The sequence below is a fragment of the Grammomys surdaster genome, unplaced genomic scaffold, assembly GCF_004785775.1.
Source record: "Grammomys surdaster isolate TR1022 unplaced genomic scaffold, NIH_TR_1.0 125271, whole genome shotgun sequence".
Lineage (NCBI taxonomy): Eukaryota > Metazoa > Chordata > Mammalia > Rodentia > Muridae > Grammomys > Grammomys surdaster.
The window spans coordinates 84,556-111,749 of record NW_021620153.1 but is presented as its reverse complement, the minus strand read 5'-3'; the positions used below and the strand labels follow the sequence as shown (position 1 = coordinate 111,749).

Here is a 27,194-nt window from a genome sequence, read left to right as displayed (position 1 = left end):
TCTCTCTCTCTCTCTCTCTCTCTCTCTCTCTCTCTCTCTCTCTCCTCTTTCCTTCTAGCCTTCCCTCCCTCCTTCTCTTTCTCCCCCTACCTCCTCCTCCTTCTCTTTCTCCTTCCCCTTTCCCCAAGATGACTTCCCTGGAGAGCAGCTTCCCAATAAACCTAAACCTGCCTTAATATATTCTAATCTGGCTTGAACTGGCTCATTTTACCTGGTGGTGGAGAAATCACCTATCAGTTTCTAAGTAGCAAATTGTTAAAATCTCTTCCTTAGTTATGCATTTGTCTTACACATCTAGCGCTCTCTCTCTCTCTCTCTCTCTCTCTCTCTCTCTCTCTCTCTCTCTCTCTCTCTCTCTTTCTCTCTCTCTCAGACATTTATTAAGTAACAAGTGTAAGCCTGAGGCAGTGGATAAAAAGTTCCCTAATCCTAAAATGTCTAGTAGGGGTGATGGTAGTAACCTTGCCTTTCTACTAATGAAAATTGCTATTTAGTTAATAAACCACTGTTATGGCAATGCTAATGACTAGGGAAAGGCTGTGCTATCGGTTTTTTGGTTCATTCGTTTTTATTTTGTTTCTTGCGGGGCACAGGGGCACATAGATTGAACACTTGGAAATATAGGAAAGTATCACATATAGAGAATATTTCTTTTTTTTTTTTTGTTTTTTTTTGTTTTTGTGTTTTTGTTTTGTTTTGTTTTTTCTCTGTATAGCCCTGGCTGTCCTGGAACTCACTCTGTAGACCAGGCTGGCCTCGAACTCAGATCCGCCTGCCTCTGCCTCCCAAGTGCTGGGATTAAAGGCGTGCGCCACCACCGCCCGGCGAGAATATTTCTTGAAGTGACACAATATATGCAAAGTTCTTGCGGTGGGCAAGATCCAGGCTCTTAGGACTTCAACAAGACAGTAGGAATTAAACTCGTTACATAAATCCCATTGGAAGTTTAAATAGATTTCTCCTGTAGCCCCCTACTGTCCTGTGAAAGAAATCTCATCTTCTTACTCTTGGACCAGGCAGGATTTAGTGGTAGCTGGCTGGGAAGCATCCCACTGCACCGCTCTCATCTTCACAGATCTATATTGTAGGCCCTGCCCTCAGGCTCGTCCCCACCCCGCCCCCGCCCCCGCCCAGATGGCTCACTCTGTCTTACAATTGGATAGTTAGGTTAGATTCTAGTTCTGGTTGGCTGAAAAAGCCGTCAGTTAGGGGCGAAAGCCTTGATAACCCGTCCCGAGCTTCGAGGGGGCGGGCTCGGGTGCAGTGCGGGCGCGGCCGGGGCTTCGCATTCAGGTAAAGTCTCCGACGCGGGTCCTAGAGGGGAAACTGAGGACACAAGTGTCCGGGAGTGGTGTGTTGCTTTTAGCTCCGTTCTGTGGGTTCTGTGCGTTGCGACGGGGTGGGCGCTGTGTCCTGTAATGGTGACCATTCGGACATTGGGAGCCTCAGGTGGTTTAAAGCGGATCCTAGATTGAGCACATCGCCACCACATAGCCATCCAGGATCTAACCGAGAAGCTTGTGCGCATCGTCGTCTCCCAGATACTTTATGGGACCCTTCCCTAAAGTTGGGTTGGAGACCTGGGAATGGGCTTCTTGCAGTGGGTTGGAGTGGGCGGATGATACGGAAACGGTGTTAGAGGGAGGGACGGATGGCCCCCCGGACCTACAGACAATAGTAGCGGATGCAACCGCCCAGCGGCTTTTCCTGTAGGAAACTGCCCTGTCTTTTCGAAGCTGACCTGGTTGTGTATGTTTGGGGAGGGGTGTATGTGTGCGCGCGCGCGCGTGTGTTTGTCATGACTCAAGGACCCCCTGTCCTACCATTATCCTCCCTCCCCCCCCACACACACACTGAGTCTGAGAATCCCGTCCCAACATTAAGTGGCTCCCACCTCTTAGAGCCTTGTATCAGTAAGACATTACTTCTTCAGGACCCCGGGTGCGCAGTGCATGCTCTGTGCACTATCCTTCAGGTTTCCTGATCACAATTCTGTGTCCCAAAATAGGTCCAGGGCCGGGTGTGGGGGCGTGTGGCTTCAGCTCTGACGGCCTAATGAGGGGGTCTCAGGCTGGGGATCCGGATTTAGCTTTGACAGCCAGGCAGTGTGGGAGAGATGAGGCAGCTACATGCCTGCCTCACTTTGGGAGGCATTGGCTTGTATAGCAGTCTAAGTGTTGGCTTGCCCCACCACACTCCTTACTCCCAAGACTGGAACTGACAGGTGCGAGCTGGGAGGGTGAGAAGTGGCCCAGATTCCCTGCAGTTTCTAGGGGAGGGAAAGGGAATCTTTCCAAAAGCGCCAATAAAATCCTACAGGAGAGATCCAGGTAAGAGGATTGAAAGTTGAATACCTGCCTGAGAGCTAAGTGAATTCAAGGCCTGCCTTAGGCTACGGAGTGTGTTCAATGCCTGTTTGAGCAATTTAGTAAAGGGGGTTATGGGTCAACGAGACGGACTGGCCAGTAAAGGTGCTTGACAAGGACATCCTTAGTTGGATCCCTGGGATCTACGATGTATGAGGAGAGAGCTGACTCCACAGAGCTGCCCTCTGACCTCCACTCTGACCCCAGGGCATCCTTGTACCCACCCACCTCCTACATAAAATAAATAAAATATAAAAAAAATTAAAAAGGTGTTAGTGATGCAGCTCAGAACTCACCTAGCATGTGTCAGTGGGACTGAGGGCAAATGAAAAAACAAAACAAAACATTCATCTGGGTGTGGTGGCACATGCCTGAAATCCCAGGATTCCAGAAACAGAGGCAGGGAAATCTCTGTTAGAGGCCATCCTGGTTAACATAGCAAATTCCAGGCCAGCTAGCTCTGCATAGTGAGACCCTGTCTTAAGCAAATACATAAAATAAAACAAAAAACAAAAAAACCAGGGTAGCACTCTGGAGGGAGAGACAGAACAAGTTCTGTGAGTTCAAGGCCAGCCTAGTTTAGATACATAGGGAGACTTTGTCTCAAACACAAACAAAACAGAACAAAAAGAAGCTGACCCATATGTAAAAGGGAGAAAACATAAAGTCATGGCAGTAGCTCGGTTATTACAGAATTTGCTTATCGTGCACAAAGCCTAATGTTCCATCTCCAGTACTGTACAAACCAGGTGAGGTAAAGCACTCTGGTCATCTCAGCACTCAGGTGCTGGACGCAGGAGAGTTGAATTCACTGTCAACTACGGAAGGTGTTGGAGGCCAGCCTAGGCTTCCTGAGACCCTGTCTCAACACAAAACAAAAGAAAACAAAACTAACGGGCTGGAACGATGACTCAGTGATTAATATTGAGTACTAACTACTCTTGTCGGTTGATTCCCAGCAGCTGTCTTGGTCAGCTCACACCTGTGACTCCAGCTCCAGGGGATCGATAGTTTTTGGCATCCATGGGCAAATACCCACACACAGACACAAAATTTAAAAAGCCCCAAACCACCCAAATTAAAAGCAAACAGAAATCTTACTGTTCTTTACCACTCTAGTAATCTCCCTGCCCTATGCCTCAGTTCAGTCTTTGGGCCTGGATGTTCCAGTTTTAAAAATGACCTCGGGCTGCTTTCCCTGTCCCGATGCTTTGGATTTGGATATTACCAGGTTTCTGGAGGAGGGGTCAGACTGCACAGGATCATACTCCAGCTGTGTAAAAGGCAATGTCAGACCCCTGAGCCCTGGTCCAGGCTTTTTCCAAAGCCCAGTTCTTCCCTGGCAGTTTCCTGAAAACAAGCCCTGAGAAGCACTGGCTGTCCTCCATGGTGACCTGCTGTCCTGCCCCTTGTAGCCGGTGTGAGGGGACAGGAAACAGCTGCTTGGAGTGGGGAGGGAGATTTCAGAGCCTTAGGTTGGACAGGGGGAGGGCTGTAGAAGGGGGATCGGTTAGTAGAAGAGGGTTCTCCCAGCAGTCATGCTGATGGGTGCTGAGGAGCTAGTAATGTCTGGCCCTCTGATCGCCATACAGAATGCAAGAAACTGGAAAGAGTGGTTGGGTTTTTAGTTGTTTGGAGCAGAGGGTTGGTTAGCAAGAAGATGGGTTGGGTCTGCTTGGTGTAAAGCTACACAGGCAAGGGCTTGACTGGGCACTACAAACAAGGGCTCCCCAGAAGGAGGACAGAATCAAACCTGAAAGGTTTTACACATAGGCAGCAAACTTAATGGCTCTGAAAGTTGTCAATAATGATCCATGGTACAGAATTCTATGGGGGCTACTCAGGGAGAATATAAGGTAGATGATCAATTTGAGCCACTTTCTGCTCCCTGAAGGCTTTTCATGTGGGCTCCAAAGTCCCAGCCTCTTATCATTCTCTTTTTGTCCATTTTTGCATGTACATGGGGATGCTGGGCATTGAGGATTGAGCACAGGTCCTTAGGCATGCTACTAAAACTACATCCCTGTCCCTATCCTAATACTGCTTCTGTTTTTTTTTTTTTTTTTTTTTTTTTTTGAGACAGGGTCTCTCTAGGTACCTCTGGCTGTCCTAGAACTCACAGATATTCTTCAACTTCTGCTTCTGAGTGCTAGGATTAAAGTTCTGGGTTTAATGCTTAATCTTAACTATCCTATTACGTGTGATTTCCTTCTCACCCTACCTGGTCTTCCTCTCTATACTGTATAGTTTTCAGAATACAACTTAGCCTTGGTTGTAGCCCAGACTGATCTGTCTTTCTGTCTTACCCTCCTGAGTGGAAGGTGTACAGTGTATACCCCCACACCTGGCTTTCTTTTGTTTTTCTTCTTTATTCCTCCCTTCCTTAAAAAAGTTATTTTATGCATATGAGTGTTTGCCTGCATTTATGTATGCATTCCACATGTGTGGCTGGTGCCTAAGGAGGCCAGAAGATGGCATTGGATCCACTGGAACTGGAGTTATAGGAAGTTGTGAGCCACTATGTGAGTACTGGAAACCAAACTTGGGTCCTCTGGAAGAGTAACAATCACTCAACTCTTCAGCCCCTTCTTTCCTTTAGAATTTTGTTTTCTATTATATGTGAATGTATCTGACTGTATGTGGATCATGAGATTATAAGTGTCCTCGAGGCCAGAAGACTGTTGGATCCCCTGGAACTGGAACTACAGGTGGTTGTGAGCTGTCCAGTGGGTGTGCTGTGAACTGAACTTGGGTCCTTTGCAAGAACAGCAAGTGCTCTCAAATGCTGAGCCATCCTTCCAACCTACTTTTCTGAGATAGGATCTTATGTATCCCAGGCTGGCTTCAAATTTTATATAATTGAAGATGACCTTGAACTCCTGATCCTCCTGCTTCTACCTCTTGAGTGTTGGAGTGATAGGCATGTACCACTAGTCAGTAACCAAGGGTGCTAGGTAAGTACTCTACCAAGTGAACTACATCTCCAGCCCAGGATTTGTTTACTTTTGTTGCTGCTCCAGGTCAAATTCATGTCCTTGTGTATGCTAGGCAAATCCACAGTTCTAGACCTTCATTTTCTTAGCTTCCCTATGTCATCTGAGGAGTTGTACTCATTGAACTCCTCATGTATAGTTACAGCTTTGCCTCCTTTGGTGTTTGTGTTTCCATTATGAAGCCCCTGCACTAGAGACATTCCAGAGAGACAGGGATTCAACCATTGCATCACTGAGACTTATCTAGACTATGCTTCCCTCCATTCCTATAGGGGTTTTGCAAGTAACTTTAGTTAAAATTCTAATATGAAATTAAATCTTCTTACCATTTCTTTAAGAAAAATGGGGGTTGAGCCTGGAGAATGATAGTTGAACATCTGGCCATTGAACTATGTCCTTAGCTCTGTTTGCACTTTTTGAGACAGGGTCTGTCTAAGTTGCCTAGGCTTATCTTGTACTTTTTTTTTTTTTTAAAGAATTCTTTATTTTATGTGTATGAATACACTGTAGCTGTCTTCAGACATACCAGAAGAGGGCATCGGATCCCATTACATATGGTTGTGAGCCACTATGTGTTTGCTGGGAATTGAACTCAGGACCTCTGGAAGAGCAGTCAGTGTGCTTAATCTCTGAGCCATCTCTCCAGCCCCTTCCCTCCTCACCCCTATTTTTTTTTTCAAGACAGTGTCTTAGTTCTGAGTGTTCTGGAACTCACTATGTAGACCAGACTGGCCTCAAGCTCAGAGATCCACCTTTTAAGTGCTGGCATTAAAGGAATGCACTGTTTCCGCCTGGCTCTTGATCGTGACACTCTAGACTCAGTTTCCAAAGTCTGGAGTACTTCCTGTTTTCTTATCTTTCTCTGCTTGATGTCTTTTTTTCCTTCCCAGCTTTGCAACTTGGGTGTTCATACTTCATAAACTTCAAATTGCAGCTAAATATGGTGGCACATACTGGTCATCCTAGAACTTGGGAGGCTCAGGCAGGATTATGATTTGGAGGCCAGTATTAGCCACAGCCACATAGCAATATTTTGTCTTAAAAGCAAAAGTGGTAGAGCACTTGGGATCCATCTGTTGCATAGTAGTTCCATGGTTCCTAAAGGGAGGAGGAGAGCCTGGGGGTGGGTGAGGTGGAAGAATGCTGTTGGGTCTGTTTGCTCAAAGTTTCAATGGTGGTGTAGCTAACATCAGGTTCGAACCAAGGGACAGGACTGGATTTGCACCCTTACTTTTCTGGGGGACATTTTTTCAGGCTGTCTGGTGGCTACTCCAGGAAACATGGCCAAGTTTGTCCTGAATCAGAACCTTCCTGGTGAGTGTACAAAATGAGGTAAATGTATTCACACAGATCCATATTGGGTGCTTGTATATATGGATATAGCTCAGCAATTCCTTTTTATTAACACAGAAGCAACATGGCCTTTCCCAAAAGCATTATTAGCCATCGTAATTGTTCTGTTTAAAACCCACTCATGATAACCCCCATAAATAATGCCCCAATGCCCCATGGTTGCCTAGGAGACTCCCACAGTGTGCCCTCTGCCCATCCTTTAGGTCTTCCATCCTTCCTCCGTTCACTTTCTGGAGATACCTGACTTCCATCCATCCATCCCTCTTCAGCACTCTCTCACCTCTACTGTCTTCCATGGACCGTTTTTTTCTTCTTGGAACCTTCTGCCCTTGCAGCTGCTTCCGCCTCAATCTTTTAAGTTCCTGCCACAGGAAATTTTTTTTTTTCTGACATGAGAGCCAAAGTTGGCTCCTGCAGTGGTTCTGCAATTCACCATGTATTAGTGCCTTGAAAATAATTTTGAAATGATTGTGTCTTTTTTTTTTTATGGCTAACAAGGGGCCTGGATATTGTCTTCCTTATTATAGTGTCCCAAGCTTATAAGTGCTTAAACATGGTTACATGTCCATCGTGTGCAGGTACGCCTGCAAGCCTCGGGTGTGGTCTTGAGCCCTGGCAGAGGTACAGATACATCGCAGGGGCAAGGGAGCGGGAAACACACTTGTTCACTCTGTTTGGGAGCTTCTTGTTTTGACTCCTCTTCCCTCTCCACGCCCCTATTATACCACAGACCTGGGCGGCTCTTCCCTGCACCCAGGCCCCACGGGGAGTGCCTGCAACCCTAGCTCTCCCTACTCTGTGGAGACGCCCTATGGCTTCCACCTGGACCTGGACTTCCTCAAGTACGTGGAGGAAATCGAGCGTGGTCCTGCCTCTCGCCGAGCTCCAGGACCCCCGTCCGCGCGCCGCCCGCGCGCGTCCCGAACGGGCCTCGCGGGAGCGCGGAGCCCAGGAGTTTGGACCTCCAGCGAATCCCTGGCCAGTGACGACGGCGGGGCCTCGGGTGTACTCTCTCCTGGGGCGTTCCCGGGGCTCTCGCTACCTCCGCTGTCGCCACGCTCCTTCTCGCGCAATCCGCGCGTCGAGCACACGCTCTTGGAAACCAGCCGACGACTGGAGCAGGCGCAGGCTCGGGAGCGCGCGCTCAGCCCGGCCCGCGCGGTCACGCGCAGCCCGCGCGGGTCGGGCGGCAGCAGCCCCGCCCCTAATCCCGCCCCCGCTTCACCGGGCCCCGCCCAGCTGCAGCTGGTGAGGGAGCAGATGGCTGCGGCGCTGCGGCGCCTGCGTGAGGTCGAGGACCAGGCGCGCGCTCTGCCGGAGCTGCAGGAGCAGGTGCGCGCACTGCGCGCCGAGAAGGCGCGGCTACTGGCCGGGCGCGTGCAGCCAGAGCAAGAAGTAGAGATCGAGGTGCGCCCAGACAAGCTCGCCCAGCTTCGGCGCCTCACCGAGCGTCTGGCCACCTGGGATCGCGGAGTCCGCTCCAGGGCTAGCCCTCGGGCTGACGATCCCGACGGGTTGGCTGCCAATCGCACCGAAGGAGCGCTGCAGGTGCTCGACCCGGCGTCTAGGACATCCGATGGGGAACCCCGGACTCGGGAGGCGGGCACCGAAGTCGTGCCTGAGACCCGAGAGGTGGATGCCCAGGCAGTACCCGAGACAGGGGAGGCTGGAGTGGAAGTGGTCCCTGAGACCGTTGAGGTGGACACGTGGGTGACCGAGGCGCTGCTGGGGTTGCCCGAGGCTGCAGAGCGTGAGCTGGAACTGCTCCGCACCAGCTTGGAGCATCAGCGAGGGGTGAGCGAACTCTTGCGGGGCCGATTGAGGGAGCTGGAGGAGGCCCACGAGGCTGCAGTGATCAGACCTCAGTCTCACGAGGTTGCTACCCAGACTATATTGGGTTGCACCGAGAAGACCACACAGACCGAGCTCCCAGTGGAGAACCAGCCCAGACCCACAGCTGGAGACGAGGTGGCCCCTGCTGGTGAGTCTCCACTACTGGTTGAACCTTGGCCTGCCAGATTGCTGAAGTCAAACTCAGTCCCCTCATGTGATTCCCTGCCAGGCATCCTCAAATCCATCATGAAGAAGAAAGATGGTACTCCAGGTGCACAATCCAGTCAGGGACCCAAGAGCCTGCAGTTCGTTGGAGTCCTCAACGGAGAGTGAGTGCTTTCTCCCCTTTCTTTCCATAGCAGCTACAGGGACACAGGCTATTAATCCTAGCTTTGCCCCTCTACTCATCAAGTGGCTTCTATAGTCCTCAATTTCCTCGTCTTTAAAATCCACTCTCACCTCAACACACTTGAATGAGCCCACAGGGCCTTCCATCCTGTTCTAGGTATGAGAGCTCCTCCAGTGAGGATGTCAGCAACAGTGATGATGAAGATGGTGTTGCAGAACTCCCCAGGAGTAGCTCTTCTGGGTCAGGAGATGATAGCAGAGGGGGATCTGACGCTGGAACTCCTGGCCCCCATAATGGCCAAGATACCAGGGACTGCAAGCTTGAGACCTATCCAGAGCAGAAGGCAGGGAGAGAGGGGAGGTGAGCTTTCTCTAAAGGTTTGGAATGTGGATACCCTCTTTTCTCCTGGTCATCGTTGCACAGGATCCTGAGTCTACACTGGCTTCCCTGGCAGGTGTGAACTGAACCCCCGTTTGAGGGAGGCTTGCATTGCTCTGAATCAGCAACTGACCCGGCCCCGTGGAGTCACCAGCAGAGATGTCGTGAGTGTGGGTCTGATTTCTATTCCCCGACAGAGTGCAGGGTTTCCTACAGCAGGAGTACCTGTGACCTTTTCTTTGACTTCCCAAACACAGCCTCAAGTAAAACAGAGCCCCAGACCCATCCATGACGCTTCAAGAGCAAGTGGGTACTCAACTCCTATTTCCCCATAATGTAAAGTCTTATTTTCCTGAGCATACGAACCTCACTGAGTGTATTTCCTTCTTGAAGAGGGTGAGGTCCCAGCTCTCCACCTGGTTTCTTGACATCCTACTTAGAAAGCATTGCCCTCCCTTGCTTCCTAGTCATCAAAGGGGTCTTCCACGCACACACTTTTTCCGGCCCCTCCCATCTTCTCTCAGCATTGATGCATTCTTTGTCCTGGTCCTGCCAGAATGCAGCACGACTTGTGGCCCAGGAGTGGTTTCGAGTGTCCAGCCAAAAACACTCTCAGGTTGAGCCTGTGGCTGGGGTGCTTCGAGGGGTGAAAAGCCTGGGGCCTGAGCTGCTGGCTCATGTGGTGAACCTGGCTGATGGCAACGGAAACACAGCTCTGCATTACAGCGTGTCTCATGGGAATCTGGCCATTTCCAGCCTTCTACTGGATACAGGTCAGAGTTGTGAAGAGGGGCAAGGCAGGCTAAGGTTAGGGTCACTGAGGGGCACAGATGAGTATAAGAGGGTCCCATTGAGCCTCTCTGAAGTTATTCTTGGGTGTTTTCCTCTATGATTCCCTACTTTGTTTTCTGAAACTGAACTTCTACTGAACCTGGAGCTGTTTGGCCAGCAAGTCCCACCTGTTTCCATCTCCCCAGCCTTGGAGTTAGACATGTGCTATGGTGCTCAGCTCAACTTTTATGTGGGTGCTGGGGATCCAAGTCTGGTCCTCAGGCCTGCAGTTCTAATCCCTTTGTGCACCCAAACATAAGGTCTAGGTATCTAGCCCCTGCCTGGCCACAAATTTGTGACCTTGTTGCTTCTGCCTTCCAAATTCTGAAATTACAGGGGTGTAAAGGCCTTTTGGTATTACTATCTTCAGCTGTTCTGAGTTAGCTCTCTAGCCCCCACAATAACACCCAGCTTTGAGACTAGAGACCTCAAATTTAGCACCTTCCTCCCTGGGTATATTATATTCTTCAACCACTAGGCCTTGACATTTTTCTTTTTTTTTTTTTTTTTTTTTTTTTTTTTGGTTTTTCGAGACAAGGTTTCTCTGTGTAGTCCTGGCTGTACTGGAACTCACTCTGTAGACCAGGCTGGCCTCGAACTAAGAAATCCACCTGCCTCTGCCTCCCAAGTGCTGGGATTAAAGGTGTGCGCCACCACCGCCCGGCGACATTTTTCTTTTTTTCCTCTAAGACAGGAAAAAAATGTAGCTCTAGCTAGCCTGGAACTCACAAAAGATCTACCTGTCTCTGCTGGGATTAAAGGCGTATACATATGCCTTACTGTTTCCTGAGTTTTTGGGCTCCACTGTCTCCTGGGGTGTGTGTTGTTGCTCACTGGTTAGATTGGATTTCTGACTATCGTCAAGCTGGAGTACTGTTCACCTGCCTCCTGCTTGCTAACTCTGCCTCATCTTATTTCCCCTCTGAGGCAAATACACTCACGTGGCTATTCATAACTATCAAATCTAGTGTGTACTAGCATGGTCTTAGAGTGACCAATTGTTTTGCTCATGAAACAACATAGAGGGTACCAACCACTATCCTGTTACTGACTTCATTATTCTCTTTGTTGGGACCTTCAATCCTCTAGCTGCTCAGTCCCTAGTCCCATTTCACCCTCATATCAGCATGGCACACATTTTTTTTTTTGGAGAGCCCTGGCTGGTCTGGAATGTTATCTGCAGACTAGGCTAGATTTGAACTCGAAATCTGCCTGCTTCTTCCTCCTAAATGCTGGGATTAAAGGTCTGTGCCACAATCACCTGGCCAAGTTAAAAATTTTACCTTATTTTTTGAGACAAGGCTTACTGTGTAGGCCTGGAACTATGTAGCTCAAGCTGGCTTTGAACTTGTGGCCAAGCCTCTATCTTTTAAGTGCTGGGATTGCACATCTGGCAAATTCTCCAGTGTTTAGGTCTGTGTCCTTGTTGTAGTAAAGCATTCATGAGTGGACCTGAAGAGAGATACTTAGCAAATAAAAACAAGAGGGACAGAGATACTTGCATTGCAAGAGTGTATGTAAACCAGTGGTTTATTTCTGGGACTATGGGTAATAGAGGCTGCAGGATCTTACTGGCTATCAACCTAGCTCATAGGTAGGGAACACTCAGGTTTTTCTAATCTCTATTCACACACACACACACACACACACACACACACACACACACACACACACACACACAGGGATTCAGGTGGCTGAGGGGCAAGGGATGTAGTCCCATGAATTGGTAGTTCTTGCCCAGGAATCTCAGTGCTGGGGGAGCTGGAAGCAGAAGTTCATGTCCTGTCTTTGTCTGTGGTCACCCTGGGGTAAGAGATGCTTACCCACCATCTGTGATGCAGGAGACCCAACACTGCCCCCCCCCCAAAACAATCAGTATTTGAGGCTTACATGAAGTGACTGACCTTTCTTCTCCCCAGGGGTCTGTGATGTCAATCACCAGAATAGAGCTGGCTACTCTGCACTCATGTTGGCTGCACTCACTTCTGTAGGACAGGAGGAAGACATGACTGTGGTTCAGAGACTTTTCAGCATGGGTGATGTCAATGCCAAAGCTAGCCAGGTGCATAGATACTCCCAGTCCTCATGGGTGGGTAAGGTGGTGCCACTTTCTACCTTCAAATATTTCAGACCTCATTTCTTCAATTTCCAGACTGGACAGACAGCTCTCATGCTGGCCATCAGCCATGGCCACCAGGACATGGTAGCTGCCTTACTGGAATGTGAGGCTGATGTCAATGTACAAGATGCTGATGGGGCTACAGCACTGATGTGTGCCAGCGAGTATGGACACCTTGATACAGTTCAGTTGTTGCTGGCCCAGCCAGGTTGTGACCTAACCATCTTAGACAATGTGAGCCACTAGCAAGGGGCTGGAGTAGTGGTGGTGTATGCCTTTGTAGCCCAGGGACTGAATGTCCTATTTCTCAGGAGGGCACAAGTGCCCTGGCCATTGCACTGGAGGCTGAACAGGACGAAGTGGCTGCACTGCTCCATGCCCACCTGACATCAAACCACCATGACTCCCAGGTAAGTGTGGTCCCAAGAAACAAAGATGTTAAGCACCTTCACAAGCCCTTTTTTCTTTAAAATCAAAGATGGAGAAACTGTCAAAGAGGTCAATCACTTTATGCAAGCCTCAAATACTGTTTGGTGGTGGTGGGGCAGTGTTGGGGCTCCTGTTGGTAAGTATCACAATCCACTATTTGATGTTTAACTACCAAACTGGAGGTAACCTTCAGGTTAGAAACTAGGATAAAACACATAAAAGGCATACCCCAACTACCTGGTTTGGTAAGGTTTTCTTGTTAAAGAGGGAAAAATGGTGCAAACTATTGTATCCTAGCCTGGAGACTTGGTGAAAGTTTGCCTCAGCAGCCAAGAATGCTTGGGAGAGCACACCTAATGCATAGGACACTGGACAGCAGTACTGGGTTTATCCTTGCCATTTTTGTGACGAATTCATCCTATACTTCTAACATGAAGCCAGTTCCCACTACTGCTCCCCCCACCATGGTATCTGAATAGACCATGTTTTGTTCTAGGGACAGTCACCTCCAGGGACACTGCAAAGGGATGCAGTGACAAATGAGGGACCTCAACCTCTATGAGCTGCCACCTACATCTGGAGCGTAGGACTTTGCTGAGTTTCTGAATCACAGCAGGGCACCTTGTGAAGATGCCCCCTCTAGCTTGTTAGGAATGCTGAGGCAAAGCCTGGGTAAAATGCGTCACTTCACAAAACATCCTTCCTAATAAAGTATTTCCACTAAATTTGTTATTTGCTTGGATGGAAGCAGTAAGGATACACACACCCCACCCCATGTGTAACACACACACCTATGGAAGGGCTTTCAAAATAAAGTCACTACAACATAAGACGTTGCTGGAGAAACCAATTCCTAAAAAGGAATTAATACAAATGCTTTATTTAACAGTCGCAGGTCATTCCATGGCTAAGTAGTGGATACTCCAGGACCCTGTAAACAGACCCAAGCATTAGATAGAGTGCCCTTCCCTACCTCCCCAGCAGTGGCTCCTCCCAAGGGTTGCCATTTACTCACCAGCAGCAAGGTCAGCGCAACCTCCGAGCTTCTCTTTCTGACTCCAGCAGGGTGAGCACATCACCCTCTCGAACGGGACCTTTGACATTTCGGATGATAGAGCGGCTGGTGTCATCCATAAATTCCACTCGCACCTACAAACCCATTACAAGAGTTAAATGCTGGTACTTACTAGTGAGGTGAACAGGTAATGGATCCAGAGTAAGAGCCTGGGACAGGGACTAAGTCAGATCACTCAGCAGTTACGAGCACTTGTCACCCTTACAGAGGCTTCATTTTCCAGCATCCACACAGCTGGCTAACCACCTGTAGTTACAGTTTAGGGAATTGACCCCTTACCATCTTTGGACACTTATCGACTAGTGCAGACGTATAAAGTGAGGCACCCTCCCCCACCAAAAAAGAGAAGGGCTTATACCAGAGCCTAAAAAGACAAGGTATACACCCATATTACTGTGGGTACTGTTGAGATCTGGGAGAACCCGAGTAAAGGAACACAAAAACAAAAAGGGTGTTTCTTTTTAAAAATAAGGTCTCACATGCCAGATTGGTCTCTGCGCTGAGATAAAGGCATTAAATCATTCACAAGACAGGGTCTCTTGTAGCCCGGTCTGATCCTTCTGGAATTACACCACTACCCACGACACTCCTTCCCCACCTCCCTCCCTACGATTTTATCTGTGTGCCTCCGACTTACATTACTTGAGGCTGGCCCTGAACTAGGGATGCTCCTACCTTAGTATCTCTGGGTATAAACCAGGGGAGTGGTCAGGGCATCTCTAGCCCAGCCTTGTCTGTCTCCTGGAGACATGTCCTATCATGCGGCGGACTGAGGCCTTAAATGCTATGCGCCCCAGCTTTTTCTGGGACTGGATCTTATTCATTTTGTAGCCTAAACCTGGAACTCCCAGTGAACTTCCTTAGACGCCCGAGATTACTAGTTTTAGTGTGAGTGCAGTACTGAGTTTTTGGGTTCTTTGTATGGCAAGCAAGGCTACGCCACAGCTCCAGTCAACTCCACCTTTTTAAAACCAAAGCTTTCAAAAACAGTCTCACTACGGTACCCAGGTTCGCTACAAAGTTATATCCTCCCTAAACCTAGCTGTTAGAATTAAACATCACCAAATCCAGTTACCAGCCTGGTATTTATGAGGACTCCGCTCCGACCCCAGACAGTGGTCGGAACGTTCCCATCCGCTCACCTGCGTGCACTGTCCCTGTGAACCGGTCCTGCCCAGCACTTTGGTTACCTACAGGAAAGAAGGGACAATTAGATCCGACAGGTCCAGCTTTCTTCTCTCTTGCTTTATTCAGGTTTCTAAACACCCGCAGTCACCTCACCCTAGCCAGCTTGATGGGCTGCACGCGACTCGTGTCCATGATGGCGGCGATCTGGCGGAGAGGAGTCACGTGAGTCGGGGATGCCTTTTATAGTCTGTTCTGACCACGCCTCACTTCCGCTCTCGCGAGATCACGCACAGTACCCAGGAACCCTCGGGGCAGAGTCGTCACTAGCGTCCTTTGGAGCGGTAGGAATATGGCGTCTGCTACTCGCGTTATCCAAAAGCTGCGGAACTGGGCGTCTGGGGTGCGTGTGCAATGTTCCGATCTGGGCCGGGAAGGATTTTGGTTCTGTACGCCCCTGAATCCTAGCTCTCCTTACTTCAGTGGGGAGTTAGGATCCCTGAATTTGTGACTGCAGTGGTCAGAGACTCAAGGTCCTAAATGTTTTTTTGCCGGGTTCCTGGGATTCCCTTGGCTTTAGAGTGCCTGGCTTTAGCTTCCTTTCTCCTCCTTTCCTAGACCTCTCTCCTCGCCTCATTTGCCTCCCACGTTCCACTCAGACCTGGTGTTTACTCGTCCCCGTATTAGCTTTGAATCTTGTGCCCCTATTTTTGGAAGGTCGTGGACCAGGTTTTAGATTTTGGAAGAAGAAAAAGGCCAGGGAAACTGTAGATTTCTGCAGCTCCTAGGAGGTAGGAGGTAGGAGGTGGACAAGAGGAAGAGAGATAGCTATCTATGCCTTTTAATTTAGGGTCCAAGAAAGGTATATCCAGCCCTGGATGGAGCTCTGCAAACAACTGTTTGGGTGGGTGGGTCTTCAGAGAAAGTGAGAATTTCCATGTTAGTATATTGACCCATATCCAAAGAAAATAAAATAAAAAAGGGAGGCTTTTTAGGTTAGATTTTGGAAAACTTAACCAATAAACTGTAAGCCATGCCCCTGCCTTTCTTTATATGCAAGACTTGTATCCTTATCCTGACTGGCTACTTTTGTTCCCTAGCCCTATCTTGGGTTTTCCTAGAGTCTGACCTCTCCTCTTCTCCCACAGCAAGACCTGCAGGCGAAGCTGCAGCTGCGCTACCAGGAGATCGCCAAGCGGTGAGCAGGCCCTGCTTGCTGCCCTCATCCTGTCATTCTTCCACCAAACCCAAATCCAAGGCTGGTCATAGTGGTACAACCCTTAATCCCAGCACTCAGGAAACAGGCAGGCTGATTTCTGTGAGTTCAAGGCCTACTTGATCTACATGGTGAGTTCCAGGCAAGCCCCTGTCTAAAAAACAAACATGAAAAAACAATCCTAAATTAGTTGTTCTCTTAAACTTTCCTTGGAGAATTGAGCAGAGCTCTTGTCAGGCTGTGAAAGAAGAAAATTTTAACTTCATTGAGCTGTCTTGGAATAGTTAGGAGATAGATTGCATTACTTGTTGGTATCTTGGGTAGATTTGCAGTCCTCATTGTGACCACACACATGATATGTTCTCAAGCTACTGATGGGGAAAACGAGGCTTATGTAGGCCAGGTCACTGGTTAGAGTCAGGCCAGTCTTCACTTTTGAACACATTTATATATTGATGAGTCTTTGTCATGTCCTCGGACTTTTGGATCCCAACACAAACAAGAACATCCTTGGTTTGTGGGGTTGGTGGCTTTAGCACTCAGAGGCCCCACCTCACTTTGCTGGGTTCAGAATGAGCCCCTATGTGAAAATCCAGCAGATGCCAAGGGGATTATCTGAAACAGCACCCAGTCTGGCCTCAAAATTGTTGTGTAGCTGGAGTGTGGCCTTACACTCATGAACCTGCTTTTGTCTTTCAAGTGCTGGGATTCCAGGAGTATACCACTATACTAGGTTTATGTGGTGCTGGGGACACCTTCATACATGCTAAGCACTTTATCAAGTGAACCAAGTGAACTACACCCCCAGCCCTCGGCTTAAATTCTTTCTTTTTTTTTTTTTTGGTTTTTCAAGACAGGGTGTCTCTGTAAACTCTGGCTGTCCTGGAACTCACTCTGTAGACCAGGCTGGCCTTGAACTCAGAAATCCGCCTGCCTCTGCCTCGTAGGTGCTGGGATTAAAGGCGTGCGCCACCAGTGCCCGGCTTCGGCTTAAATTCTTATCCTCACCTTTTTTTGTTAAAAGTTGTTAGATTTATTTTTTGAATCTAAATGTGTGTTTTTCCTGTATGAGTTACGTATATGTGCTTCATGCCTGTGCGTTGAGGAGATGGCATGAGATCCCCTGGGACTGGAGTGTCATGTGCTTGTGAGACCCTGTGTGGGGATCCAGTTCTGGTTCTCTGCAAGAGTAACAAGTGCTCTGCGGAGTGAGCCATCTCAGCAGCCCCATAATTGTCTATTTCTTTTGTGGATGTTGTCAGAAAGGGATAAATACAGCATGTATTAAAAAAAACATTTATCTATCTATCTATCTATCTATGACAGGTCTTACTCTGATCCCCTGCCTTCCACATGCTAAATTGACTGGGCATGTGTTACTAAGCCTGTTCAGAGGCAAGATCTTACATTGTAGTCCTGGTTGGCATGAAACTTACTAATATATGTAGCTCAGGTTGGCTTAAACTTCTGTAGGGAAGAGAGTTGCACTGATTTACTGGGAATACAGGTGGGAGCCAGCTTCTTCAGGATAAAGGCGCCCTCTAGTGGTTCATTTGGTTCTTGGCATTGGACGAATGTTCTTTTTACTTTGCTGTGTAAAGATGAACATATATGTGAACATAGCATATATGTTCTTCAGGCAAATTCTAAATTTCACATATTTTTTGTCACTTTAGAACTTTATAGCTTTTTCCTTTTTAATGTTACTAGATTTATTGTTTATGTTTGTGTGTGTTTGTGTATAGGTCAGTGGAAAGCATGGTAATAGTTCTTTTTTCCCACTATTTGGGTCCTAGAGATTGGACCCAAATCAGGCTTGGTGGCAAGCACCTTTACCTGCTGAACCATCTGGCCATCACCTTTTTCCTTTTTTTAATTTTTATTTTGTTTTGTGTGTGGGTATTTTATGTGCATGTATGGTTGTGCACTATATGTATACAATATCCCAGAGGCCAGAAAGCATTAGGTCCCCTGAAACTGGAGTTATGGATGCTTGCAAGCCATCATATAGGTACTGGGGATTGAACTTGGGCCTTTTGCCAGAAGTGCTATCTATTGTGCCACCTCTCCAGTCTCCAATCTCTTCCTCAAAAGACGGGATATCACTGTGTAGCTCGGGTTGTCCTGAAACTCAGCTCTGGATCTCTCCTCTTTTGAGTACTAGGACTGTAGTGGTTCACCCAGTATCCAGCTATATTTCTCATTTTATCTTTTTTTTTTTTTTAATTTTAAGAGTTTTTTTTGTTGTTGTTATTGTTGTTGTTGTTTTTTATTTAAGATAGGATTTCTCTGTGTAACTCTTGGTATCCTGAAATTTGCTTTGAAGACAAGAATAGTCTTGCATTCAGATATGTCTTCCTCTATACTGGGATTAAAAGGCATGTACTCTGGCTAATTTTAGGAATTTTTTTAGGTTTTTCGACACAGAGTTTCTTTATGTAGCCTAGCTGCCATGGAATTCAATTTGTAGTCCAGGCTGGCCTAGAACTCAGAGATCCTCCTGTGACCTGCCTGTCCCTCCTTGAGTGCTAGGATTAAAGGCATGCTCTACCACTGCTTGACAATCATAGGACATTTTAAGCTAGGTGTAGTGGTACAGGCCTTTAAATTCTAGGACTGGGATGTAGATTTACGTGAACTCTGTGAATTTGAGGCCAGCAGCCTTCTAGGACAGCCAGAGATCTTATCTCAAAAAGCAAAACAAAACAAAACAAAAAAACCAGACCAACCCCCCCAAATTATTAAATAAACTATATAAGTCATATAAAGTATTTATTTATGTGCGTATGTGTCTGAAGATGTTCCTGTTTGCAGACAGAAGCCAGGAGAAGACATTGGATCCTGTGGAACTGGAGTTGCAGGCATTTGTGGGATGCTCTGCTGGTTATGTATGTGCTGGGATCTAAACTCCGTTCCTTATGATTGGACAGCAGTTACTCTTAATGGCCGAGTCACTCTCTAGCCTTTGGGGTTTGCTTTTGTTTTTGTTTTTTAAAAATTTTTTTTTTTAGACAGTTTCATGTAATCCATGCTGACTTGGAACTTACGTTGCTGAGAATGACTTTAAACTGATTCTCTTGCTTCTACTTCATTTGCGTTGGTGGTTTGCCTGCGTGCATGTCTGTGTGAGGGTATCCGAACTGGAGTGACAGACAGTTGTGAGGTGCCATGTGGGTGCTGGGAATAGAAACCCTGTCCTTTGGAAGAACAGCTAATGTTAACTGCTAAGCCATTTCTCTAGCACCACCGTACTTCTTATTTAAAAAACAATGGCTTTTAAATTTTTAAGGAGAACTGAAAATTCCCAGGTAAAAATGATGGCTAAATTTGAAATGTGGCCAAATAAACAAATAAAAACCAAGTCTTTATGGTCATCTACCTTTGTCCCTGGGAAACTTCCCTTTGTGTTTGAAGTTCATTGTTTACTTCCAAGGCTTTAGGTTTCTTGGTAAGCTCAGGATTAACCCAAGGCCAGACTGAGCTTTATTCCACAGAACCCTCCACTTCCCTCTACAGGGAGTTTTGGCAGCAGACCACGCAGTGGCAGGAAGGGCAGAAACTTGGACAAGTTCCTAGGGCAAGGTGTTCTTTGAGTAGTAAACCTTTATCCCAGCAGGGTGATTCAAAGGGTTCCTGAGATAACAGGGAACTCAAAAAGTTCCCCCATAACCTAGTCTTTGGGGGTACGGACCGGAGTGGGGGAGGCACTTCAGTGGGGTAACCTGGGGCTGTGCCTCAGTGTTACAGACTACAGTTGCTGGATAAGGCTGGTCATAGCTTGGCACTCTGACCTGATTTTCATGAGCACATTTAGGTAGGAGGAAGGCTTTTGCTAAGCTTGGCTTTGTGTTGGGGATGGAAGCATGTCTAGGTCTCTTGTCTTGGGATCTCCGGTAAGTGATCCTCCATACCTAACCATATGTGAGACTTAGAGGGACTGGGGTGGAGCATATTTCCTCAACCTGGCTTGAAGACTTTTTTATATATAGATTAGTATCTGCTGCTTGGTTTCTCGTCCCAGACCCAGGTATATAATGTGACAACGTAGCAAGGCATGACTCTGGCCTTCAGCCTTCATTGTAGTTCCAGATCCTCAGTCTTGTACATGAGTTGTGGCAGTGAGAGGGGCTGTCAGTTTGTTTCAGTGTCAGTTTTTCCACAGGACTCAGCCACCTCCGAAGCTCCCCGTGGGCCCTAGTCACAAGCTGTCCAACAATTACTACTGTACTCGTGATGGCCGCCGGGAAGTTGTGCCTCCCTCAATCATCATGTCCTCACAAAAGGCCCTGGTGTCGGGCAAGACAGCGGAGAGGTAAGGATCCTCAATGTCCCCTGCCCAGAACTCTGCAACATTCCCTACTGCTACTGGCTTTTCTTCCCTAGCAAGTAGAAACATGCTTTCCGCAATCCTGTTTTATTGGCTGGATATAGTGGGGACAGGCTTGTGATCCCTGAACTCGGGAGATTGAGACTGAGAAAATCAAGAGTTCAAGCCAGGACTGAGAATATAACTTACTCAGTAAGCTACTTGCCTTGTAAGCATTGAGACTTGAGTTTGATCCCCAGAACCCAGGTTAAAAAATGCCAAGGGCCTGGTAGTGTGTTGGGGAGTTGAAGACAGACTGAAGGAGGAAGTTTGTAGGTTCCTGGGATATAGTTAGGGGTGGTCTCAAGACAAGTTGGAGAAGGTAAGATGGTTTAGTGGGTAAAGCACTTGCTGCCAAACTAGATGACCTGAGATTGAGCTCATGAATGCACGTGGGGAAGCAGAGATTCTGTGCCTGCAAGTCAACTTCTGATCTGCCCTGGCATGCCCTCGGCTCCAGTCAATTAATCCAAAAATGATGATGACAAAAGGGAGCCAAGAGAAAACAACCTACTTGGTCCCTGTCCTCAGGTGTGTGTTCTTAGTTGGGGATGACAGTAGTACTCCATGAGGTCCATAGGAGGCCTGAGTCTGGAATGAGTTTCTGTGTTAGATCCAGCAGACCCAGACAGAACAGGCATTTACATAGACGTCTGAACCACTGAGTAACGCTTGGCTATGTATCTAGCCTTCTAAGAAGCCACAGTCAGTGAAAGATCAGTCAGTTCCCTGGCAGACCAGTTTTTGGCTGGCATGATAAAGAAGTTCCCTCTAGCTTAGCCTTTGTAAGGAAGGTAACTTTGAACTGATCAGTCTCTTTGTTAGGTTTCTGCTTCCTTCAGTCCTTTTCTGTCTATAAAGCCAGTGAGATTAGAGGGCTGTCGATATGTAGCATTTAAGAGCACTTGTTGATCTTGCAGAGGGCATGGGTAGGGTTCCTAGTACCTATGTGGCAGTTCATAACTTTCCTTAACTCCAGTTCCAGAGGGTCTGATGCTTTGTTCTGGCTTTATAGGTACCAAACATGCAAATGGTGCACACACATATGCATGTAGGCAAATTACCCATATACATAGACATACCTGTACCCATATATATAGACTTACTGAACACATACCCTAAGACATACCCATACACTTTAAAAAAAAAAAAAGAAAAGAAAAGAATGGGGTGCTGAGGCCAGATACAGTGATACACACACACCTTACAACCCAGCACAAGGGATGGCTACAAGCTGGAGGCCAGCCTGGTCTACACACTGAGTCCAAGACCTATTGGGGGTATATAGTAAGACCCTGTTTCTTTTCTTTCCTTTTCTTTTTTTTTTTTTTTTTGTTTTTTTGTTTTTTGTTTTTTCGAGACAGGGTTTCTTTGTGTAGTTCTGAAGACCCTGTTTCAAAACATAGACACACACACACACACACCCTCCTTCCCACCCCTCATTACACTTCATTTCTCTGTGTAGCAGCCTTGGCTGTTTTAGAACTCGCTCTGTAGACTATGCACTTACATAGACATAGACCACCTCCCCACCCTCTTAACACTCTGTTTGTTTGTTTGTTTGTTTGTTTGTTTAAGACAGGGTTCCTCTGTAACCGTCTGTTAATCCTGGAACTCACTCTGTAGATCAGGCTGGCGTCAAACTCACAGAGATCTACCTGCCTGCCCCTGCTCCTGCCTTTTGAGTGCTGGGATTAAAGGCATGCACAACCACATGAGGCTTATGTTATTGTTATTGTTATTATTATTATTATCATTATTATTATTTTTGTTTTTTTGAGACAGGTTTCTCTGTGTAGCCCTGGCTGTCCTGGAACTCACTCGGTAGACCAGGCTGGCCTCGAACTCAGAAATCCACCTGCCTCTGCCTCCCAAGAACTGGGATTAAAGGCGTGCACCACCACTGCCCGGCTATTATTGTTATTTTTTAAGATGTTGAGAGGGGGCTGGAGAGATGGCTCAGTGGTAATGAGCACTGACTTCTAGGGTCTTGAGTTCAATTCCCAGCAACCACATGGTGGCTCACAGCCATCTATAATGGGATCCAATGCTCTCTTCTGGTGTGTCTGAAGACAGAGACGGTGTACTCACATACATAAACTAAATAAATCTTTTTTTTTTTTTTTTAAAGATGCTGAGGTGATGGCTTAGTTGGTGAGTTCTTGGCTTACAATCTGTGACTCCAGCTGAGCCTGTTAGTGTACACTTGTTACCTCAGCATTGTGGTGGCAGGGATGGGTGGATTCCTGGACCCGATGGCCATCCAGCCTAGGAGAAATACAGACCTAACAAAGACTGCATGTGCATATATACACAGACATACACACATGGAAGTGGACACACCCATATACTTGCACACAGAAACATGTACACACAGAATGAGATACTGACCAATTCTGGAATCACAAAGAAAAGTCAGCTAAAGTTAGAGTAAGTGTATTGTACGCATGTCTCTTGATTCATAGCTCTCTCTCGCTCTCTTGCTCCTGTTCCTTGCCCTCTCTCTCCCCATTCCCGGCCTCTACTCTTCTGTTCACACCTACCTCTCTCTCTCTCCTTTCCTTCCCATGCCCTGAATAAACTCTATTGTATACTTAAAAAAAAAAAAGCCGATGAATAGAATACATGCTGTACTTGATTCCTGATAATTCTTGCAAAACAGAATTGATGCCCAGAGAGGCTAACAGCCTAGGCCATACAAAAATTCACTTTGAGGTCTTTTTGTTTTTGAGGTAGGGTCTTTGGTAGCCCAGGCTGGCCTTGAACTTGTAGTTGTCATGCCTTTACTTTGTACTTAAGTACTAGGATTACATGTGTATGCCAGTGTGCCACAGCTTCTTTGGCTTTGAGACAGATTCTCACTATGTGGCCCTGCCTAGCCTGTAATTTGTTAATGTAGACCATGCTGGCCTTGAACTCCCAGAGACCCGTTTGCCTCTCCTGAGTACTAGGATTAAAGGCATATGCCATAGTGCCTGGCTGCTCCAGCTTCCATGGCCTTCTAAAGTCTCAGTTTCTTTATCTGCAAAACAGTGACATTAGACTTGCATTGTGACACCTGTGAGGTGATGAGGCCAGAACCACTTAGAAGATAGGCTAGAACACACTGGTTACCCCTGTCACCAGAGTATTGCAAAGCATGTCCAGCTACCTGACTCTTTCAGGTTCTGCACTGTGGCCCTGAGGATGTTTGCACTTTCTGGGGAGGTAGCTTTTTTTTTTTTTCGGGGACTGTGGGATCCCTGGCTCTCCTCTACGCCTGGGGACATTTCCACAGTGACATGCTTACCTTCTTTCCACTCTGACTTTTTGTATTTGTAAACCTCTGTACCTCTCTCTGTGTTGCAGAGAGTTTGACCGCATGACAGTTTGGGGGTCGGTTGGCGCTTGTTTGAACTTGGTGATTCAAGTGTGTTTTTGAGCCTGCTTTTTTTTTTTTTTTTTTTTTTTCTTCTAATGGGTCTCCTATGTAGCTACATACGGCTTTTGCTGGCTTGGAACTTACTATGTAGACGAGGCTGACCTAATTTACAGTGATTCACTTCTGTTGGGATTAAAGGCATTTACACTGATCAGGATTTTCTAGAGCAACAGAATTATAGAACGAATTTCTCTATGTATAGAAAGGGGGTTTATTAGAACGGCTTGCAGGCTGTGGTCCAGCTAATCCAACAGTGGCTGCTTATGAATGGAGGTCTAAGAATCCAGTAGTGTTCAGTCCATGGGGCCAGATGTCTTAGCTGGTCTTCAGCATAGCCAGCATCTTGAAGAGATCTAATGCCAGTACAGGAATAGACTTGGAAATGAGAGAACAAGCAGAGATAACTTCTTTCCATGTCTTTTTTATAGGCTGCCAGCAGAAGGTATGGTTCAAATTAAAGGTGGATCATTCCCACCTTAAAATATCTGGATTAAAGGTTTATCTTCCTCAAAGATTCAGATTAGAAGTAGGCCTCCCTATTTCAAATGATTTAATTAAGAAAAGTCTCTTACAGGTGTGCCCAGCCATTATGGTGTTTGTTAATTCCAGATAGATACCCATTACTATTTTGCCTTGGCTGTCCTGGAACACTTGGACACAGGGGATCTAGTTGCTTGCTTTAGAATGTTTTAAGTAGTTGGGATTATAGGTACATGCCACTTAAAGCACACACACTCTACTTCCGTTGCACTCAGCCCCATCCCCAACCCCCCAGTATTTTTAGATAAGGTTTCTCTATGTAGCCCAGTTTGGCTGGAAACTCAAAATCCTGCATTATCCTACCAAGTGCTGGGATTGTCTGTTTACATTCCATACTCCATCTCAAGGCCTAGCCTTATGTCACTAGTACTTTGCCTCTGTGCACTTGGCCATGGAGTGTTTGTGTGGCACTCAACTATCTGAGAAAGAACAATGGATTCCCATTAACCAGTGAATGAACATGAGATCGTGACTGCTCCTAGGTATGGTTGAGGAGAAGGTCTTTATTGTAGATTTGAAGGAGAAATTAGCCAGAAGCATCTGGAAAGGTCCAGACAGAAAGAATAAACTGGGAGAAAGAATAAAGTGGGAGCAGAGAGTGAGAGAGGAAGAGAAAAGAGGGACAAGAATGGGAGCAGGAGAGGGAGAAGAACCTAGAACATGAAGCCAAAAGAATGTATGGCCGAAATGGCTGGGTTACATAGGAAAGAGAAGCTAGGAGAAGGGAAGTGAGGCTTCAGGGGCTGGAGAGGTTTAGGTTAGGGTGGATAAGTTCTGAGAGGAGCCAGGACTCTTGAAGCTAAGGGAGCCTGGCAGCAGCATTGCCTTTGATATGGTAATAGGCATTTCAGTTAACTATTTGCCCCAGGTTTCTTTGGGATCTAACACACAGCATTATGCTCAGGAGTCTGTCCACACTGGGTACAGGTAGGAAGGGAGGATTTCAGGTATTCAAGGCTGGGTTCTGGGCTTGGGAAACAGGGTAGGATAACTGAGACTTTTCATGGGCTTGGCCAGCTCTCAGTAGGCATCAGATGACCCTCAGAGGGACTTCATTGGGGAGGGTTTGGGCATTCTGAGATACTGCCTTCTGTCCTCCATATCCAGAAAGCTTTGCCTTTGATCTATGGTGGGCATAGCTACTTTAAGAGCTAGGGAAATTTGCAGCCATTAAGGCCCTTCCCCACTGCAGAGACCCACAGCCAGCCAATGTGTAGAGTGAGAGACTTTGGAATGGTCAGTCCTAATTGGGATGTTTTTATCAACCCCACCCCCTACCCCACCCAGGGATCAGGGAATTATGCAGAAGAGGAGGCTGAAAGATTGAAAGAGCCAGTGGACCTGGAGGCCACCAAGGAAACAGTGCCATACAGAGCAGGACTGGTGTACATGACTTCACAGAGACTGGAAGCATGCATAGGGTCTGCACATGTTCAAGACAGGTGGGGTCCCAGCAGAGAGAGGGGGACTGGATGTGAGCCCCTATTCTAAACCTAGAACTTGACAACTGCTTGCAAAGAAAAATCAGTTTTCTCCAGTGAGTCTCAGTATACAAGCTACACTTAAGGACAGTTCCCATGCACAGCTGTAAATGCCAACACAAAACAAACTTAGTAGTGTTTTTGGAGCTCATAAGGCTTTATTTGGCATTTTTTTACTTACAGGTCTTTTGCTTGTATTTTATGGTTTCTGACTTTGTGTTTTTATGGGTTTTGTGTATGTTTGTGTGTATATTTGTATATAGATATTTTTGTTTTTTGTTCTGCTTTGAATTTTTTTTTTTTAATTTGCCAGTTTTTTTTTGAAGTCATGGAGGTTGGAGTTGGAAGGAAATGAGGAAACCATGGTCAGAGAATATATTGTATGGAACATTTTCTTTCCTTCCTTCCTTCCTTCCTTCCTTCCTTCCTTCCTTCCTTCCTTCCTTCCTTCCTTCCTTCCTTCCTTCCTTTCTTTCTTTTTGGTTTTTTGAGACAGGGTTTCTCTGTGTAGCCCTGGCTGCCTTGGAACTCACTCTGTAGACCAGGCTGGCCTCGAACTCAGAAATCCGCCTGCCTCTGCCTCCCAAGTGCTGGGATTAAAGGTGTGCACCACCACTGCCCGGCGGAACATTTACTTTCAATAAAAATTAAAAACACAACAAATAAACCAAAAGATCTTTCCCCACTATTCTTTGTAGACCTGGCTCTAACTGGAGTTTGTCGGTTTTTTTCGTGTAGTTCTGCTGTGGCAGCCACTGAGAAGAAAGCAGTGACACCTGCTCCTCCCATGAAGAGGTGGGAGCTGTCCAAGGACCAGCCATACCTGTGACCAGGCTACCTTGCTGTCTCTCCAGGGCCACATGACTGCTTTTCCTCCTTGGATTCCCTCTGGGGAGAGTGTGACCTAATTTATAACAAATACAGAGAATGCCATTATTTCCAAACTGCCTTTTCTTGGTATTTATTGATTGGATTTGGTCTGTTATTACTGTGTTTGTTGGGTGTGTGAATACATGCTGCAGCATGTGTAGACATGAGAGGACAACTTTGAGACTTGGTTTTCTTCTTCCACTTGGTGAGGCAGGGTCTTTTGTTTTTGGTGTCCTGTGTACTCCAGGTTAGCTGTCCCAAGAGTGTCTGTGTGAGGCTACTGTTTGCCTCCCAGCCTGCTGTAGGATTAGATTTGAGCCACTGCACGTCAGTTTTGGGCTCTGAGGATGTAACTTAGGTCTCAGCCTTTTGAGGCTAGCACTTTTACTTGTGAGCCATCTTGCCAGCCCACTTTAAAAAAAAAAAGATGAGGTCTTGGTGGGTATTGT

General features: G+C 46.9%; 3 protein-coding genes across 3 annotated transcripts; 2 read left to right on the top strand and 1 right to left on the bottom strand.

Moving 5' to 3' along the window:
- Window positions 1–1,254: 1,254 nt before the first annotated feature.
- Kank3 (KN motif and ankyrin repeat domains 3) lies at window positions 1,255–13,376 on the top strand. Its single transcript, XM_028785532.1, has 11 exons — window positions 1,255–1,293; window positions 6,614–6,673; window positions 7,443–8,693; window positions 8,775–8,874; window positions 9,051–9,254; window positions 9,349–9,436; window positions 9,829–10,045; window positions 12,023–12,165; window positions 12,256–12,456; window positions 12,534–12,632; window positions 13,148–13,376. The coding sequence occupies exons 2-11, from the start codon at window positions 6,640–6,642 to the stop codon at window positions 13,211–13,213; spliced, it is 2,403 nt and encodes an 800-aa protein (XP_028641365.1). The 5' UTR covers window positions 1,255–1,293; window positions 6,614–6,639; the 3' UTR covers window positions 13,214–13,376.
- A 109-nt stretch (window positions 13,377–13,485) lies between these two features.
- Window positions 13,486–15,136, bottom strand: Rps28 (ribosomal protein S28). Its single transcript, XM_028785535.1, has 4 exons — window positions 15,008–15,136; window positions 14,869–14,916; window positions 13,667–13,800; window positions 13,486–13,582 (listed from the first exon to the last, which is right to left on the bottom strand). The coding sequence occupies exons 1-3, from the start codon at window positions 15,044–15,046 to the stop codon at window positions 13,678–13,680; spliced, it is 210 nt and encodes a 69-aa protein (XP_028641368.1). The 5' UTR covers window positions 15,047–15,136; the 3' UTR covers window positions 13,486–13,582; window positions 13,667–13,677.
- Window positions 15,137–15,152: 16 nt separating this feature from the next.
- Window positions 15,153–26,819, top strand: Ndufa7 (NADH:ubiquinone oxidoreductase subunit A7). Its single transcript, XM_028785533.1, has 4 exons — window positions 15,153–15,254; window positions 16,000–16,049; window positions 20,230–20,379; window positions 26,614–26,819. The coding sequence occupies exons 1-4, from the start codon at window positions 15,204–15,206 to the stop codon at window positions 26,702–26,704; spliced, it is 342 nt and encodes a 113-aa protein (XP_028641366.1). The 5' UTR covers window positions 15,153–15,203; the 3' UTR covers window positions 26,705–26,819.
- The last annotated feature ends 375 nt before the right edge of the window (window positions 26,820–27,194 follow it).

Excerpts from the sequence above, each read along its gene's own strand:
- Rps28 (XM_028785535.1), bottom strand. The coding sequence starts at position 15,046 with ATGGACACGAGTCGCGTGCAGCCCATCAAGCTGGCTAGG. Across the intron at positions 14,917-15,007 it reads AGCCCATCAAGCTGGCTAGG|GTAACCAAAGTGCTGGGCAG; the intron begins GTGAGGTGACTG and ends TCTTTCCTGTAG. Across the intron at positions 13,801-14,868 it reads CACAGGGACAGTGCACGCAG|GTGCGAGTGGAATTTATGGA; the intron begins GTGAGCGGATGG and ends ATGGGTTTGTAG.
- Kank3 (XM_028785532.1), top strand. The coding sequence starts at position 6,640 with ATGGCCAAGTTTGTCCTGAATCAGAACCTTCCTG. Across the intron at positions 6,674-7,442 it reads CCTGAATCAGAACCTTCCTG|ACCTGGGCGGCTCTTCCCTG; the intron begins GTGAGTGTACAA and ends ATTATACCACAG. Across the intron at positions 12,457-12,533 it reads ACCTAACCATCTTAGACAAT|GAGGGCACAAGTGCCCTGGC; the intron begins GTGAGCCACTAG and ends CCTATTTCTCAG.
- Ndufa7 (XM_028785533.1), top strand. The coding sequence starts at position 15,204 with ATGGCGTCTGCTACTCGCGTTATCCAAAAGCTGCGGAACTGGGCGTCT. Across the intron at positions 15,255-15,999 it reads TGCGGAACTGGGCGTCTGGG|CAAGACCTGCAGGCGAAGCT; the intron begins GTGCGTGTGCAA and ends CTTCTCCCACAG. Across the intron at positions 20,380-26,613 it reads TCGGGCAAGACAGCGGAGAG|TTCTGCTGTGGCAGCCACTG; the intron begins GTAAGGATCCTC and ends TTTTTCGTGTAG.